This window comes from Eleutherodactylus coqui, chromosome 10 (genome assembly GCF_035609145.1).
Source record: "Eleutherodactylus coqui strain aEleCoq1 chromosome 10, aEleCoq1.hap1, whole genome shotgun sequence".
Taxonomy (NCBI): domain Eukaryota; kingdom Metazoa; phylum Chordata; class Amphibia; order Anura; family Eleutherodactylidae; genus Eleutherodactylus; species Eleutherodactylus coqui.
This window is the reverse complement of record NC_089846.1, coordinates 25,626,999-25,644,777: the sequence shown is the minus strand read 5'-3', so window position 1 is coordinate 25,644,777 and position 17,779 is coordinate 25,626,999. Positions and strand designations below refer to the sequence as shown.

Genomic DNA, 17,779 nt, shown 5'->3' with positions numbered 1-17,779 from the left:
CTTTAAAAATATATTTAGCATAAAAAATATACACAATACGTCATTTTCATTGATTTCTATGGCGATCTTTGGTTGCAAATGCACAGAAAGATAGAGGATGTTCTAACTTTTTTTGCACGGTCAAAAACGTGCATGCAAAATACACGCATGTGAACGAACCCATTAAAATCACTACGTATTGTGCTAAGCCTTTGTCCCGGACAGAACTATAGTACGTTGCGTTATTTTGTCCGGTAAAATGCTGGATGCCATGACGAAAACTCCCAGGACCTCATTATAGTCAATGGTGCCATATGCAGCTGCTCTGTTAGTTCTGCACAGCCGTACAGTGGAAACCCTAATGCACATGTAAACCGAGCCTACGTAAGTATGCAGAAATAAAAACCCTGCGTGACGAATAATAAAAAGAAAGAAAATTATTTATTTTTTTCAAGTGAAAATCCCTATTTACATTTATAAAGGTAAAAAACAGAACATACAGACATTTTCCTCGTAAGTCTCAATAAAATCGGATAGTTTCTGTTGGCGCCATTACTCCAAACAGAGAGCTCTGGATGAAACCTAAGTCCTGCGTAGAATCATTTAGTAATATTCAGAAATTGCTAATCTTTAACGTAAAGTTGTTTAAATGAAATGCAATTGGTTAAATAGACTTAAATCTCCCCAAAAACATGAAATACGCCCCTATCTGTCCCAGTCTATCCTCGTAAGTACCAATGACTACTCCCGTACCCCCGTCTTAAGAGCCTGTCTATATTATGCTGGGTTACTTTTTGTGGATGTACTAGTCTGTCCAGAAGAAAATATGGTAAAAAATACAAAGACCATAAAAACTAAATCTTGCAGTTCAGCCCTTTGGGACCCGTAATAATTCGGTAGTTGGAAGAGCGGGTCCAGTTTCCACCGCCTTCATGCATTTAGCTGTCCACATGTGATCCAAAGTGGTCATTTAGTGGTCGTAAAGGATGCCCGTTGGTTTCCCATGACATCTTTCTCCCCCGTGTCCTGCTGCTGTCATGGGGACATTATGTGGATTGCAATGATCATTTCCATCAGCGTCTACACCAGGCTCTGATGTGGACATTCATGAAATTGGTGATCTGAATCCCCATTGGCCCTGTGTTACGGTTAGGCCGTATTCAGACAGACGAGTGCCTGTTGTGCCCAAGATTCTCACACGAAACTCGCATCAGAGAGCTGTTATTGGATAATCGAGGGCCTACTGCTCTTAAGGCCCCTTTTACACGGGACGACCTGTGGGGCGAAGATACCCAAGAGGTCATCCCAGGAACAATCGCTCCTGTGTTTTCATATAGAAATGATCCTCACTCAGTGAATGGAGGCTCAATGGGTTGGGGATCGTTCTGGCCTGCCTGCCTCCATTCACAGTAAACAGGCAGTCATTCATAGATGATCGACTGCCTGTTTCCTCGGGTCAATTGTCATTCAGGTTTTATGCACGCAGAAACTGAACAAATTCTTGTTCGTCGTTCAGTCGATACAAGCATTTAGACTGAGAAATGTTGAGGTTCTCGTTGGCCCGTGTAAAAGGGCCCTAAGGGGTCAACACCATCTTTCTGCTCAAACATAGTTGGTATATTTTTGTAAATGACCTGTAATGTTAGATATGTGGATTGAATCAGCTGCTGTGATTGGTTGCGTTATACTTATATGAGGCTTCATATGGCTTCGGACCATGTGGGTTATTTTTTCTTTCGACATTTACAGGGTTATTGCCTTATTCTTTGATCATGTAGAAAGGCAAACCAGAAATGAGAGTTGTTCATATTGGTGAAGTATCTGCTCAGATATTTGCTTTGGCTAGTCTCCCTCTCAGAAGGAATAGAGTCTTAGAATGAGGACACGCACGCCATTTCATCCCTCAGCTCCTCCTCATCTCTACAGTGCACCGATTCTTCATCGCTGTAAAAAAGTCCTTGTCCCATCATGTCCTCTCCGTTGGGTTTTCCTCCAGTACTTCCGCTCCAACTGCTTTTTCGACTCTGGCTTAGAAGATCACTGGCTGCACTCTCCATCTCATCAATGGTCATGTGACATGCATCCGCGATCTCACGTTTAGCAAAAGCAACAAACTTGGGGTCCCTTGCGTAAAGTCCAAGACCCTCAGATATCAAAACCTATGGAAGAAAAAAAAGATGAAAGATTAATGGAGTTGTGAAATAAGGGGCATGATGCTCCCTTTGTGTTAGTGAGCACCACCAGCCAGTCACAAGGCAATAGTTTCACAATGACGGAGATCAATGTTGTAGAAGAATAGTTTGCAACCTATCTGATTAATGCAGCCTGTAAACACTCTTTGTACCATCATTCACAATTATGGCGACTTTGTATCTTCTATGCCATCATGTATTTTACATTTAATGGTCTCCCAAAGAGCCTGTGTGGGTGTACTCAACCACCCGGTCTGACATCGGGCATGGAGAGATGCAACCGCACACTGGGTGGGAATGTTGCCGAAGGAAATTGTCCAGCAAATATCTTGCATAGGTTCTATTTTAACTAATAGGACCCATGTAGGATACTCACTGGGTGTTGAATAGTTGCCTCAGTTCTGCCCAGTTTGTGGTTGCACTTCTCCATGCCCAGTGACAGATCGGGCGGGTGAGAACGCCCGCACAGTCTCTTTAAAGGGGTTCTGCTGAGACTGAAAGTTATCTTCTATCCACAGGACAGGGAATAACTATCTGATTGGTAGAGTGTTGTAGTAATAATATAAATGTGTTTCTTAATTCAGCTTAGGCAAACATATATATGTTCATATATCCACCTTCATAGGAAATAGCTAGCAGTTAAATGGTTAACGAGCTCAATATTATACCCTGATATGTACAAGTACAATGTTGAGGCTAAACAAACCCCTACGCATCTTCCTAGCCTTAGCTCACAAGGTGGGGGGGAAGGAACTTCTTATCTATCACTGCATTCCTTTGGTCCATATTTGAATATTAATAAAGTCTATGCCACTTGGGTATATAGGAATTACGTGTTCACATAGCGACATACACCTGGGACGTAAACATATGTTAATCATTAGGATCATTACATACTAGGCCAATCATGAGTTATTATGATGTTAGGGGAGGCGTGCCTGTAATTGGTGCATCATGTTCAACTATATCTGTATTGTATTTCTTTGAATAAATCAGAAGGGTATTGGAGGCTGACGGATAACACCCGTCAGCTCAAATACATATATTCATGCATGAAGCTTCTGATTATAACCAATTTGGAGCAGATCAGTGAAATCTTCTGGAATATGATTTATTCCCATAACATAGAGGTTGACTGCTAGGACCCCCATCAATCACAAGAAAGGGCGTCTCAAAGGCCCCCAAATGAATGGAGCGGCAGTCTAGCATGTGCACTGTCATTCCATTCATTTCAATAGGACTGCTGGAGTTAGCTGAGTTTAAGTGCTTGGATAACTACAACAGTCCCAATGAAATGAATGAAGCGGCAGAGTGCATGCTTGGCTACCACTCTATTCACACAGAGGGGCATGAGACCCTTATTCTGATGATAAGTGGGCGTCCCAGCGATCGGACTCACACTGATCAGATAGTTATATGTTAGATAGGGAATAGCTATAAAATGACCCTCTGGTTTTAGAACAAAATTCTGTCCCAAGACTGGAAAGGGAGTGGGTATATAACTTCTAGTTGTTCTTCTCTGCAGACCCTCCAAATCACCAGTTCTGAGTACCGTTTTTGGCAGTCCAAGATGGCCGACACAATCTTCAGACTACGTAATCACCACAATGCACTATACCTGTTCTTTGATTGACCAGCACTGATCACATGATCAGCTCTGGCAAATCAGAAAGCAGTGCACAGTGTACATTAGGTAGTTAGAAAATTGTGTTGGATGCGGTGAACATCTTGGATGGTCAAAAACAGGAAGATCACAGGGACAGCAAAGAAGAACAACTGCAGGTAATGTTTCCCCCTCCTCGGTCTCAGGACAGAATTTTGTCCCAAAATTTGAGGATTGGTTTAAATCTTGGTATTATCCCTATATAGAAGTAATTCCACGACTACTCACTGCTTCCACTAGGCTATCGGCGCTGCCTCTCTTTTCTGTCAGCCTCTGCCCCGGCACCCGAAGCTGGGCATAAGTGCAGTAAGGTGCCTTGTTCTCTTCCTCCGTATACCAGTGAGCGCAAGGGATGGTGGGTAGGCTGCTGTCTTCTTCCACCAAAATAAGAGGGGCATAAAGCAGACGACCACGCTTTGGGGGGTTGGCCCAGGAATGTGGACCGCTTGATGGATAATTGTTTCTTTGCCAGGAATCTGAACTTCCATAAACCTGCAGCGGATACAAGAGGATTGGAATGAACATCAAAGTCTAACAATGGAGGATCCCAGAGAGAAGTTAACAACTACTAACTACTACTCACTCTGGTGCGGCAGGGTGGTGCGTTCTGATGATATGTTCCTGGGATAGGGATATCATCACAGCTTCCCTGTCTTTTCAGGCACTGGATGCTGAATGAAGATTTGTTACCTATGATGAATAGAAAGTGTAACAGTGTTTATTACAGAATATACATAAGTTACATAGACGATGCGCAAAATGATCCTAGAAATTATCCTATGATTTCCAGCAACCAAACAACCAAACTGATCCAAGAATGATACTACGTAGCTGGCCAACATTATGGTGATTTGTGCAATGTTCTAAATGACAGCGAGGTGTGTGTGTGTGTGGGGGGGGGGGGGGGGGGGCAGGGTCACACGTATAATATTAGGTCTCTATAAAATGCGACTGATCGCTGCTGATGTTAGTTGGCCTCTGTGTTACTAGAAATCTGTATAGTATGGTATAAGATTACAGATTCACAGCCGGAAAAGCCCGTATGTGAAAAGGAAGTTAAGATCCTTTTACATGAGCCAATTCTTGGAGTGACGTAAATGAGCGCTAATTGACAAGCAAGTTGATTGGCACTCATTTCCTTCTTTTTTTCCCCATGAACTGAGAATTGCAGAAACAGGGATAAAGGATCATTTGTATGATCGCTCGTACCAATGGGGTGGCTGTACATCTTCCCGCTTACACGGGGAAACGTATAGCTGATCAGCGAGCATTTTTATGCTCCGTGAAAACCAACAATGAGCCAACAAAAAGCATTCGTTCATGGCTGATCGTTGGCTATTTCACAGGGCTTGATTGTCGGGTGATCAATTGTTCAGAGGAACATCCCCCCCCCCCCCCCCCCGTCTCCATTCACAGTAAGCAGACAGTGGTTCAAAAGTGAATGACTGCTGTTTACACTGAATGGCGCATAGTTCAGTTTTCTACATGCAGAAACTGAATGACCAAACAATTCTCGTCCAGTCGCTGCATGCATTTACACGGGACGACTATCGTTATTATTCCTGCAGGAGCGCAGCAATCTGAGCGATTCTGAACGATATTCGTCCCGTGTAAAAGGAGCATTAGTCACAAAACTGAGACAGTGTTCAATAGTATCTAATGGGAAGGAGATAAGCAGTCACCAGACACTACTAATGCAGTTTATCCGCAAGAGAAAAAACATTGTAAAGGGCCTTTTGCATGAACTGACAATTGAGCACCAACACTGTTAATTGGCATCTATGTGCAGGTGAAGAAATCATTGCTGTTGGCTGCACATCCCTCGGTGTGAGCGGGCAATGTGCTGGTGACAGCAATGATTTTCTATGCGGGATGAATAATAGAGTCTGCATATATAAAGGCCAGGTAGACGAGTGTTGATCTCATTGATTTGTGCTAGTCTACGGGAGTAAATCTCTCCATGTAAAATAATCTTTAGGGCTCATTCACACGGGCGTATTTTTGAGACCCCATCGAATCTGCATTTTTTACGGACATAATACAGATGGCAACGAACACTAATGGTTTTCCATTGGTGTATCCTGATGTGTTTTTCACTTGCGTGTGATTTTGATGTAGATTTGCAGCAGACTTCATCCTTTTAACTGTGGATCCATGTCAAAAACCGCAGCAATAGTGCAGATTCTGACGAGGATTTTAGTGTGGATCTGCACTAAACTTTGCTACATATGAATGGGTATTCTTGTATCTTGACACCACCAGAAGTGATGGGTGGAGACAAGGCTGAGGCTGTTTGACAGGCCGGTCACGCCCCCAGTTGGTGATTGGCTGCAGGACCTTCTCACTGCATGCAGGCTCCAGAGTGTGTAGTGGACGACGGACAGGTATGTGTGTGCTGTACCCCTGACTGCGCAGCCCAGCCTTGTCCCCTTTCCTAGTGCTTGCCTCACACTTTAGTTGTGGCCTTTCCCTGGCCTAGGCTCCCCCGGAGCTGCATACCTGTGATCCCTGGTAGGAGAGTACCTGGCCGGTGGTATTCCCGGGTGCCACAAAGGGGCGCGCACGCCAAGCGGCAGTGACAGTGGCCGCAGGTGTCCATAGCAGGGCAGCAGTGACAGCGCCGTACGTTGCATGGAGGCCGACACTGAGGGGAGCACACAGAGACTGCCGGGTGAAACTGCGTGCAAATATCCATGGCACCCCAGGGGGACAGTGGTGGCAGGGATCCATGGGACGGCAGGGAACAGTGGCCGCAGGCATCCATGGCACGCCGGTGGACAGTGGCCGCAGGCATCCATGGCACGCCGATGGACAGTGGCCGCAGTCATCCATGGCACAACCACTGTCACAGCGGCGGAGCTAGCAGCGACAGCCAAGTGCTACGGGGCAATTAATCTTTTTCCTGGCAGCCGAACACCAACCCCGCTTGCCTCCCTGCAGCAACGTGCTAGCAGCAAGCACCCTGAGGTTTGTCTTGGGGGGAGGGTACAGATACTTTCAGTGTTAGCTAACCCTCCCTCCAAGCCGAACCTCAGTACACATGCTGCTAGGACCTTGCTTTAGGCAGCCAATCAGAAGCTGCTGGGCGTACAGTGGGCGGATACTACCCATCATTAGCTCTCCACCCATTCTTCAGGTGGCGTCAAGATACAATAATAACATATGAATGTACCTTTAAAGTAGCTATTTTTGTTCTGTATGTACTAAAGGAATGTCCTGACCTGGAGTAGGGGGCAAAAGCCGCCGGCGAGGGGGTACTCTGCCATGTACAGTGCCATTAGCCCTGGGAACTGCAGGGGGTGCTGCAGGAGTGGACGGAAAGTTCATTCTTCCTTCGGGAGACACAGAGCGCTTCAAAGCATCTTCCGAATTCTGATTCCTAAGAGAAAATTAAAGAAATGAAGACAAATATGGAACGAATTTGTGGGACTTTTCCCATTACCACAAAATGACAGGTAATACTGAGACAGGTTACATGTTTAACCTTTGTTTCCCTCAGAGGTAAGCGGTGTCTGGCAGCCACTAATCTAGATAATTGACTGATTATTTCCCATACAGGAAAGTGTATGAGTAATTTTTGTTACAATGTAAACAACTTCCAAGATGAAAAAGCTGTCAATATTCTTGTCTTTGAGTGGGCAGAGATACTGCGCCTAATATAGTCCATGTAGTTCCGTGCCGCATGAACCTGCGCAGTACGTATAGAGAAGCTACTATGGGGGAGGCTGTATTTTTAGAAGATGTGGTATACCAGATGGAGGATTTTCCATGTGACATGATCCGGTCTGCTGAGTCTCAGGGTTGTAAGTTAACTGCATATGTAACCCCTGGGGGCTTCATCCTTGGACGATGAATCGATCTCTCCAAGACAGCATTGCTGAGGTTCTTGCTTAACAATGCCAGGAAAACAAGGGAACCTCTGTCTACTTACTGATGGATCAATGTCATTACAGACTTTATATCTGTGCACGCTCCTTTCACACTGACAGTCTACTACACCAACAATGTCAGACGTAACAAACTAGATCAATTCTAGATAAGCTATCCTGCCAACAGTAACTGGACACCTGAGCAAGAATAAAAGTAGTATTTATTTCCATGCATAGCAATACTTAGCAGGGTCCTTTGGCCCTAATGACATCAGATACTCTCCATGACATACTTTCTACTAACATTTGATACACTTTAGCTGGCATTTCCCTGCATTCATCCTGCAAACATCTGTCGAGTTCTCTCAAAAAAGAGAAAATATTTCCTGACTTGATGTTCCAGTTCGTCCCAAAAATATTCAGTAGGGTACAGGTCGGGACAATCGTAGAACATCCAAAGCCAACATATGACAGAATTGGATTTGTGACGAGGTGCGTTGGAAGTATGGCCGACCATTCCTAGAGTATTACCACATTATCAGCAGCACATTATTGTCTGGAAGGTCAGGGTGCACCTCCGTGTTCATGGTTCTTGTCACTACAACGGACCGAAACCATGTCACGTAAAACATCCCTAGACCATAACGGACCTTCTGCTGTACCTAATTGTTGGCACAACACACTCGGGTAGAAGGCATTCCACAGACTCCTCCACATCCAGGTGCCTCTATCTGATGTGAAGATGGAGTAGTAAGATTTGTCACTCCATAGAAGGTTCCTCCATTGCTCAACTGTTCAATGACAACAATTTTAGATGGGCCGATGCATTGCGCTATGTGATGGACGGCTTGTGTGTGGCAGCATAACCCGTATGTCCAATGGGTGCAGTTCCTGTCACAAACTATGGTGACACCTCCATTCATTTGCATGTTATGTAGTTTGGTTTAAGACATGTGACATGCAGATTCTGCAGAAAGGAGTGTCCAAATACTTTTGGCAGGATAGTGTATAAAGGGGATTTTTCACTGGTGGTTGTTAGAAGGATGCCCCAAGGATAAGTCGGTCACAGGATGCACCACTGCTAGGACCCCAGTAATCAGCTGTAGTCTGTGGGGGAGCCCAGGGTTATAGTCTTTACAGATGCTTACCACCAAGCAACAAGCAACTAAACTTCTACTGCATCTTATACCTTCAGTACGCCTTCACATGGTATGAAATATTAAGCAGGATGCTGCAGAATATTCTACAGTCCGAAATTCGGATTATGATGCAGAATCGCTGGCAGAATTCAGCCATTCTCAATTCCACTTCAAAACCTGCACATCAGACATGTGGATTTCGGTGTGGATTTTCCAGCACGGCGGAATATTCCACAGCATCCTGCAAAGTTTTCCATTGGATGTGAGAGCGCCTTTACACTGTAGGTACATATAGTATACAGTACCTCTCTGTCTCATGGTTCACGAGGTATACAGGTGAGGATGTCCTAGATCTCCGCTCATCTTCAGCTTCTTCTTGTTCGTGCACCGTGGGAGGTACGAAGGTTGCATCTGAGCTTCTTCTAAAGAAAACACAACATTTAGTCAGAGCTCACTTCTTTATTACAACTGATATCAACCAGCCATCCTATAAAATATACCTCTGACTCTTAAAGCGACATGCGTGACCCTATAGTATAAAGTGCTCCTCGGTCAGTGTTGGGCTACCTTCACACACAAGATCGGAGCTGAGGAAATTCTGCAGCAGCGGTTGTGTTCTGCAGATCTTCTGTAAAGAGGAGCTTTACGGAATTTGCTGTGGATTTTGTATATGGGTGAAAGTTACATCATATGAGTGTCATATTAACCCCTTAACGCCACTGGACGTAAGTTTACATCCTGGTAGGGTGGTACATAGTGCAACATGACTAGAGGCGTAACTTGGAGCTCCTGGGCCCTAATGCAAAAGCTGTAACAGGGCCCCAAGTATAATGCTTTATTCATAGTACTGGGCACCCTATATACAGGAGAGGGGCCTTACGGGCCCCATTAGGCTCCTGGGCCCGCGTGCAACCGCATCCCCTATAGTTATGATAGTGAACAGGACATAAACCTATGTCCTGTGGATGGCGTGGGTTCAGAAGTGAGCACGCACCATCCTGCAGTGGGAGCAGGATGTGTCTGACAGCCGGCCTCCCACTTCAACAGCGGGGATCCTGTTTGTATAAAAAAAATGTTAAAAATCCAACATATTTCATATAATTATATCCATAACGATCCGTACAATAAATTGAACACACTATTTATCCTGCATGTCAAAAACAATAAGAAAAACACCTAAAAAAAGAGGGAAAATGCTTATTTTGTTCATTTTGCCTCCCAAAAAGTGCAATCAAAAGGGATTAAAACAGCCCTATGTACCCCAAATAAAAACTACAGCTCATCACACAAAAAACAAGCGCTCAAAACCTGTAAGAGTCGGTGTAGATTTTCATTATAATGTATACCATGATTGGTCAAGAAGGCCACGCCCATTTTGTAACACCCAACCCACCTTTGGAGAAGCGAAGAACAGTGTATAAAGGGCCGAAAAGTTGCACATTTTTGCACAAGTACGTTGGGTGCAAAAATATTTGTCTCCTAAAAATCTGGCGGAAGTTATTTAATGACCGCCCCCCATGTGTTCTTGATTCAACAAGGTCATCCGCTATTGTGGACACTTAAGAATGAAATCTTCGGGTTAGTCATGGCTAGACACATGGCTCCCAATATTTCAGTGCCCGTTCACTGAACAGTCAATACAGTTATTTCAGCAAAACCTCCCAGAAATGTACACTATGTATCCTATTAGCATAATCCCATCCCTTTGATGTTGGCAGGGAGGTATAATACATATTGTTACAGTATGTGGCCACCGATTTACCCCCCTGGAGACCGCAGCTTGCATGTGTTATGGCACATAAACTGTTAAGTTTCAGAATGCAATAAGTGTATGTATTTCTATCTTGATTGGACTATTGAACCTTACATAGAAGCTAAAACCTATGCTATGTAGTCTCAAAATTAAGGATTAAAAGATAAGAGACGTCAACAGGAAAAATAGCAATACTAAACTATGTTAACATAAAGACATAGTTAGTCAACACAAATAAATTCTAATGAGATAACAATACCCTGACTGCAGCTATTTCCTTGTCTAGACAAGCCTTAAGAGCTTTGAGACTGTTTTGTAGATGTTAATAAGCCTTATGATCAATAATCTTTGTAACCTTTGTATGATAACACCCTCTCTCTTTCTGTATAAGTACATGTAATGTCTTCAATTAAACAGAATTCTCTTGAGTTCTCATGAGAAGAGCATCTTGCTATAACATGAAAGTGCTTTGCGTTATTCATAGATACCGCTAGCAATCTTTTCATCACGGGCTTCCATATCTACCAATTTGGCAGCTGTCAACGAGGTCATCAGATCGGTAGGAGTGTGGTCCAATAACACATGCAGCTTCCCTCTGCTGTAGATGTCCCCTGCTCCAGCATCTGCTCATGCACTGGCAGTGGCCCACATGGTGTGCCCATGCACCCGGCTTGTGTGCAGCTTCCCTCCACTGCAGACGATCAGTACTGGCATCTGCTTGAGTTATGACAGCAACCCAGAAGGTATGTGCATGTACCTGGCCAATCCTTTTAAACGGCCAGTGCGCATCAAGCAAAATGTTCCCCTGCAGCCGCCAACTTACCCCTTCCTGGCGGCCATGGCTTGTATCCAGTTTACCTCTGCTGCAGACGCCCGGTTACAGGATCTGCTTGCACACTGATAGCAGCCCAGAGGGCACACGCATACATACGGCCATCCTCTTAAAGAGCCAGTGTGCATCAAACTAAATGCTCCCTTGTGGCTATATCAGGTATCTCCCCCCTATGGCGATTGCTCAAGTATTGTGGTCTTTTGGTCTTGTTCAAGTTGCTTTTTGTGCATCCTGTTTCTCTAGTCCCTGACTTTGGCTATTCCTGACTACATATCTGACTGCACTCCTGACCCTGCCTTGTTATCCTGACTACGCTTTTGTGGTCTAAAGTAGCGTCAGCCTCCACATTACTGGGACTACTTCCAGAGTAACGGCCTGGAAACCGGCAGCGAAGACCACATCCCAACAGGTGGGGTTAAAGGGTGAAGACCGGAATACCTCAGGTGTTGCTAATCCTCACACATACAGTGATGTATAAATGCACAAACTATGGGCTTGTCTCTGCAGGTGGCAGTATATACAGATATGGGTCTATATGTCGCTAGTGTAGGGTATATTTCTCCAGTCGACAATTAGAGCAGCAGTTGGTAAATCACGTCCTTATTATACGAGTGTTGCTAATTTTCTATGTTGTGGGGTAAACAGCAGCAGGTGGAGGGAATTGACACTTACTGCTATAAATATCAGCAGACTTCGTTAACTCATCAGCTACCATGTGGTCGAAGGAACTATGAACATTTCACTTGGGTGAATGATTATTATCACTACATGTAAAAGTACCCCAAGCTACACCGTGTTCACCTGCGTGAGCTAAGCTGCCTTTTCTTTGCACTGGCCCCACCGGCTGGTGTTGTAGGAGGAGGTAAGAGACTGTCTTTGGAACCTCCACCAGATCGATTGACTAGAGATGATCTGCGGGTGGCAGGAGCCTGCTCATCACGTCCTCCAATAGAGTTGGTAAGAGACAGTACAGATGAAGAAAGTTGACGTTCCTTGACCAAGTCTGGTGCGCCCTCGCATAAGGCTGTCTCCTCCACCACCTAAAATTAGGATAGACTTGATAAGTCGCTCAGAGAGGCACTTCGGGACTCTGCATTTCATTCACATAATTGGTTCCATACCTGGCGTCCCAACCCTCTAAATGCGGAGAGGTCCTCATCTTCAAGCTCACAGGATAAAGCTCTGCGAATCTCAGATCCCAGATCCTGCAGGCTCCTCAGTCCGGCCTGGTGCACATGAAGGACACACAATGTAGATCAGTAATTAGCAATCGAAGATGGACTATTACACGAGTGCAAGCGACTGCTGTTTTTTCAATAATTGCCAGGCTGAACCTGCTGCCTTGCAATTAACTGCAAATCAAGAGCATCTGTGGTGCACCCTAACTTAACATACCCACAATTGACATATTAGCTCAATGGGGCTGTCTGGGACTTTACTACTAATGATCTATCCTCAGGATCAGTGATCCACTGATCAGTTTATATCAGACCCGCTCTCATTGTAGACAGAGCCGCAAGCAGACAGCTCTGTCCTTAGTGCAGTGGCTCGGGATGGTATTGCATTGAATTTAATGAAAGCTGCACCTGCAATGCCCACCCGAGCTGCTGCACTACAGACAGTGCTGTCTACTTCCGGCTTTGTCCATAATGATAGCAGGCTTGGTGAACAGCTAATCAGTAGGGATTAGATGAGAATACCCCTTTAAAGGGGTTGTCCGGGACTTTACTATTGATGAGGATAAGAAAATCCCCGTCCATCAACTATTGATGACCTAACCTGAGGATAGGTCATCAATAGTAAAGTCCTGGAAACCCCTTTAAATGGGTATTATAATCTCATAAAGTGATGGCATACTACTTTATGATAAGTGGGGGTCCATCCTCTAAGACCTCCCAATCCTCAGAATGAATAAGCAGCGCACTGATTCTGCGCATTGGTTTTCCCAGTACAGCGGCGCTCAGGTTGTGCAAGGTACTACAGCCGGACCCATTCACTTGAATGGACATGTGCTACAGTTCCCCTACACAGGGCACTGCTGTGCAGGGAAAGACTAAAGGGGCTGCAGCACCCCTTCATTCTCAAGCTAGGTGGGGTTCCCAGAGGTTTAGTCTCATCATAAGATGTGTTAGAGACTACCTCAAACACACATACAATGCTGCTAGGCTGTAGTTACAAATCATACCTGTACCTACTGGAGCAGAGAAAAAAGCAGCCAACACTGAGGAAAATAAATCGATAGTCTTCACCTTTATGGCAGTAGCATCAATATATTTTTCAGACCTCATTTGGGAGTTTTGTTTTTCTGATACACAGTACCAAAACGTTGATTTAAAAGAAAACATGCTGGCTTCCTGCAGCCACCACTAGGGGGAGCTTACTGCATACAGTGTTATTATGGAGTTCAATGTGTTAACAGTATGCAGGAAACTTCAAATCTCCCCCTAGTGGTGACTGTTGGCAGTAAGCATATCTATGTAGAGGATTTGGAGCTCTATCTGAAAAAACAGAGCACCGACCGCTGCAAAGATATATCATGAAATTGATCAGCAAAGAACAGAAGACCTATTTACTGTAGATTTAATATCCAATGGCGATCCGGGGTGGACATTCACTTTAAATAATTGTTTTTTTTACCCTGCTTTAACTAATTGTGTTCCAGTGCGCATATTGCAGAATGGTTATTAACCTGTAGCGTGGTAGAATTGCTCGGTAGGTTTTCTGTTCCAAGGAGACCCTTTTCTTTCCTACGGCGAAATTTCCGGAAGTAATCTTGGATCAGGAAAGTTGCATAAAATTTCCCCACTGTGACTTCCTCCTCTGAGAAACAAAAAGAGATCGTTTTCATTTATGACACAACAAGGACAATATATACAGCCCTTTACGGGACACACATTATGTACACTGCTCAAAGAAAGTGAGGGAACACTTTAATCACACATTGAATCTCGATGAATGAAAGACATCTGGGAAGAAGACGGCGTGCCAATGGTGGACCTGCCAATGCTGGTGTTCTCTGGTAAATACCGATGGAGCGGAACGGTGCTGGGCTGGGAGTACATGACCCACTACAGGACGTCAGGCCCTCAAGTTAGCCTCATGGAGTCAGAAACATACAGATAAGTAGACTACTGGAGGTGATTTTGCAGTCTCTGGCAGCGCTATTTCTCCAGTCCTGGGTCGTAACTACAGGCGATGCATTTGCACCAGGGCCCATAAGGCATCTTTTCTCCATATAGGGTGTCCAGTCCAATAAATAAAGCATTATAGTTGGGGACCTGTTACAGGTTTTGCATTGGGGCCCAGAAGCTTTAAGTTACGCCTCTGGTCCTGTCGCTGGGTTGATGTCCTTCTACAGCCCCTGCAGCTCTCCTCCCGTGTCCTGGTATCTGCTCCATGCTCTTGAGGCAGTGCGGGGATCCATAGCAAACTCTTTCGCAATGGCCCTTATGGATGTACCAAACTGGAGGAGTAGGACTACCTGTACAACCTTATTGGGCTGCAGGTATCGCCTCATGCTACTGTAGTGGCCCGAAGTCTATATTTCTGGCCCCTCCATAATTGTCATACAGGTCATGTCTTTAATGTGGATGCACTGTGCAAACTCTCTTGTCTGCTGTTCTGTGTATTGCACAGCTGCAGCACGCAAGAGCTTAATGTCTGAAAGTGGCTGGGACATGTCTGGAAATGTATTAATATATGTCTAGTCACGTGATGTCTGTACCCTATAAGTATGAGTGCTTGAGAGCTAGGTGTGGTCTTCTGTCATCTTCAACGGTAGTGAGAGTGCCGGCCACATGGGGGTACCTTAAACCCTCATGTGGTGAAGTGATGGAAGAAGAGCAGAGGTATCCTGAGTCCTTCTATGCCAGGAACCAACTCTGAAGAACAAGTGAAGTGAAGAGTCCGCCGTGCAGAGCTGTCTATAAGTAGTCGGTGAGTGTGTGTGGAGTAATCCTACCCCCATCCTCCTCCGGAGTGTTCCCTTTCCAGGACCGGTACCTTACAGATAACTCGGCCTGTAGGACCGGTGTCATCCTGTGTCACGTCCCTGAACTCACATTCTCTGTCCTGCCTGCACTGGTGTGTAATGCTGTATTCTGCAAAGCTTCAAGTAAAGATTTCCAGTCACTGCCCGTTACCAGTGAGTGAGGTATTCAAAGTTAACTGTGTGTGGACTCTCTTATTTAACCGCCGAGGATTTGCCAGTGTGAAAGGAATGGTGGTGTCACGCGTGACAATTTCAAGTCCACAACACTTATACAGGTAACCGCTGTCCCTGTGTTGCCTGGAAGAGGCCGAGCTTGCACGTGTCCATCCAGGGAGGAGTCTGGAAGAGCCACCGTGACAAGTGACACCTCTACCCCCGCCAGCTCCTCAGCGTGGGCCTCAGGTCTTGGTTGCCATTGGGACACCACACTACTAGTGACAAGGACACCAGCCAAAAGCAGAACTGGCAAAGAATTGAGAAGGATAAGGAAAGAGGAGTTGCATCCATTCCCTTTTTGGGGGTGTCCACTGGTGTAACTATAGAGGATGCAGGGGATGCGGTTGCACCCGGGCCCAGGAGCCTTAGGGGGCCCATAAGGCCTCTCTTTTCCATATAGGGAGCCCAGTACTGTGAAGAATGCATTATCGTTGGGGGCCCTGTTACAGGTTTTGCATTGGGGCCCAAGAGCTTCAAGTTACGCCTCTGGGGGTGTCTTGCCGTTACCTGTCCAGCACAACTGTTATCATTTTCATTTGCACCAAAACAAGTGAAATGGATTCACAATCTCTCCTGCTTTTTTAGGCTATGTTCACACAAGGCAGATTTTCAGTGTGAACCCTCCGCACGGACAATCTGCGGCATTTGCAGTTGCAGTAAAGTGGATGAGATTTTCAAAATCTCGCTGACCTGCTGTGGAAAAATTTGTAAACGACCTGTGTGGAAATTGATATGTGGTGCAAAATTAAAATCCGCAGTATGTCAATGTTATCGCCATTTACGCTGCAGAATTCACCTCTTCTCCATGAGACGCTGAATTCCGCACCAAAATCCACATTAAAAACCATTTCAAAATCTGCAACAAATAGTGCAAGTTTTTAGGCAGTTTTTCAGCTGGCGGATCTGCTGCAGAATTTCCATAGCAAATCTGCCCCATGTGAATATCCCCTTAGGGCTGTTACACGAGAACTCGCGGCGATTGCTAGCGTTTTCCTTATGATTGCCATGTGGCAGCTGTAAGCGGAGGTGCAGCCCTGCAATTAGCACTATTAACACTTACAGCTGCCACCTGGCAATTGTAGGGAAAACCCACTCTCGCTAACACTCGTGTAATAGCCTAGGGCTGCGATCAATGTGGCTCACCTGTAGAAGTCGATCAGCTGAAAGCCGCATTGCAAAACCGCGTCATTTCGAGGTAAAAACATGTGGTTTTCAGCAGTATTTATTAATGTGCAATTTATAAACACATCATAAATGCCACAGAATGCGGGGTGCAGCCCAACTTGGCGAACCGCTATCCCTGAGGTGTAAGTGTGTTGGGGTTGCACTGTGAGACTGAAGTGTCCCCTTATTTGCTGCGCCGTGTATATGATACATGGGGCTGACCTTCCGGTGGAGGGATGACTTCATCTAGTATCTTTTGCTTGGTTCGTTTCCAGATTTTTTTAATGACAGCTCTCAGCTCCTCGTTGGCGGCTTCCAGATTCCCTAAAAAGACACAGGAAACTAATTATCATAGGAGGCCTGCTAAAAATATAATTAGGCCAAACATCGCATAAAGCTTCATGCTGCAAAGCCAGTTTCACACATCTTATAGGCTTGGATATCTGAAAAAAAATACCGTAATAATAACCTTACAGGAAACTGAATGCGACTTCTGCATCGCCATTCAGATCCACTGGATCACCTTAAATCACTCACAGCAGATCGGAATAAAATGCACCTAATGCCCCCCCCCATCCATCTGATGTCCTCCATCCCTATTTTTATGTACATTTTGCTGTCAATAATAATCAACCTGTGTATTAATGACAGTAATTAATCAATATTTGCAACTTTTTTCCATAATGTACAAATCTTAAAATACACTGAATGGCCACTTTATTAGAGACCCCGGCCCTTTCACAATTGGAGCTTCCCTATAAGATAATTATCCCCGGAGTGCAGCATAAAAGCAACTGATCAGTTTTTTGAGAATCAGTTTCAGCGTTAATCCACGTTAGAATGGGAAAATCTAGCAATCCGAGCGACTTCCAATGAGGCCTTGCCATTGGTGCTAGACTAGCCAGGGCCAGGATTTCACTGCCAACTTCTGGGGTTTTCTCCTGCAGCGGTGTGGAGAGTATAAAGGGAATAGAGTGATTT

At 45.1% G+C, this 17,779-nt stretch overlaps 1 protein-coding gene across 1 annotated transcript in view; it reads right to left on the bottom strand.

Moving 5' to 3' along the window:
* Window positions 1-448: 448 nt before the first annotated feature.
* The window catches only part of CACNA1F (calcium voltage-gated channel subunit alpha1 F), a 154,977-nt gene continuing 137,646 nt past the window's right edge, over window positions 449-17,779 (bottom strand). Inside the window, exons 41-49 of the mRNA XM_066580638.1 lie at window positions 17,021-17,122; window positions 14,117-14,247; window positions 12,549-12,653; window positions 12,229-12,467; window positions 9,148-9,264; window positions 7,056-7,213; window positions 4,418-4,524; window positions 4,063-4,326; window positions 449-2,138 (exon numbers count right to left, since the gene is read on the bottom strand). Of these exons, the coding sequence (XP_066436735.1) occupies window positions 1,851-2,138; window positions 4,063-4,326; window positions 4,418-4,524; window positions 7,056-7,213; window positions 9,148-9,264; window positions 12,229-12,467; window positions 12,549-12,653; window positions 14,117-14,247; window positions 17,021-17,122 (1,511 nt within the window). The 3' untranslated portion in view covers window positions 449-1,850. The remainder of the gene's footprint in view (window positions 2,139-4,062; window positions 4,327-4,417; window positions 4,525-7,055; window positions 7,214-9,147; window positions 9,265-12,228; window positions 12,468-12,548; window positions 12,654-14,116; window positions 14,248-17,020; window positions 17,123-17,779) is intronic.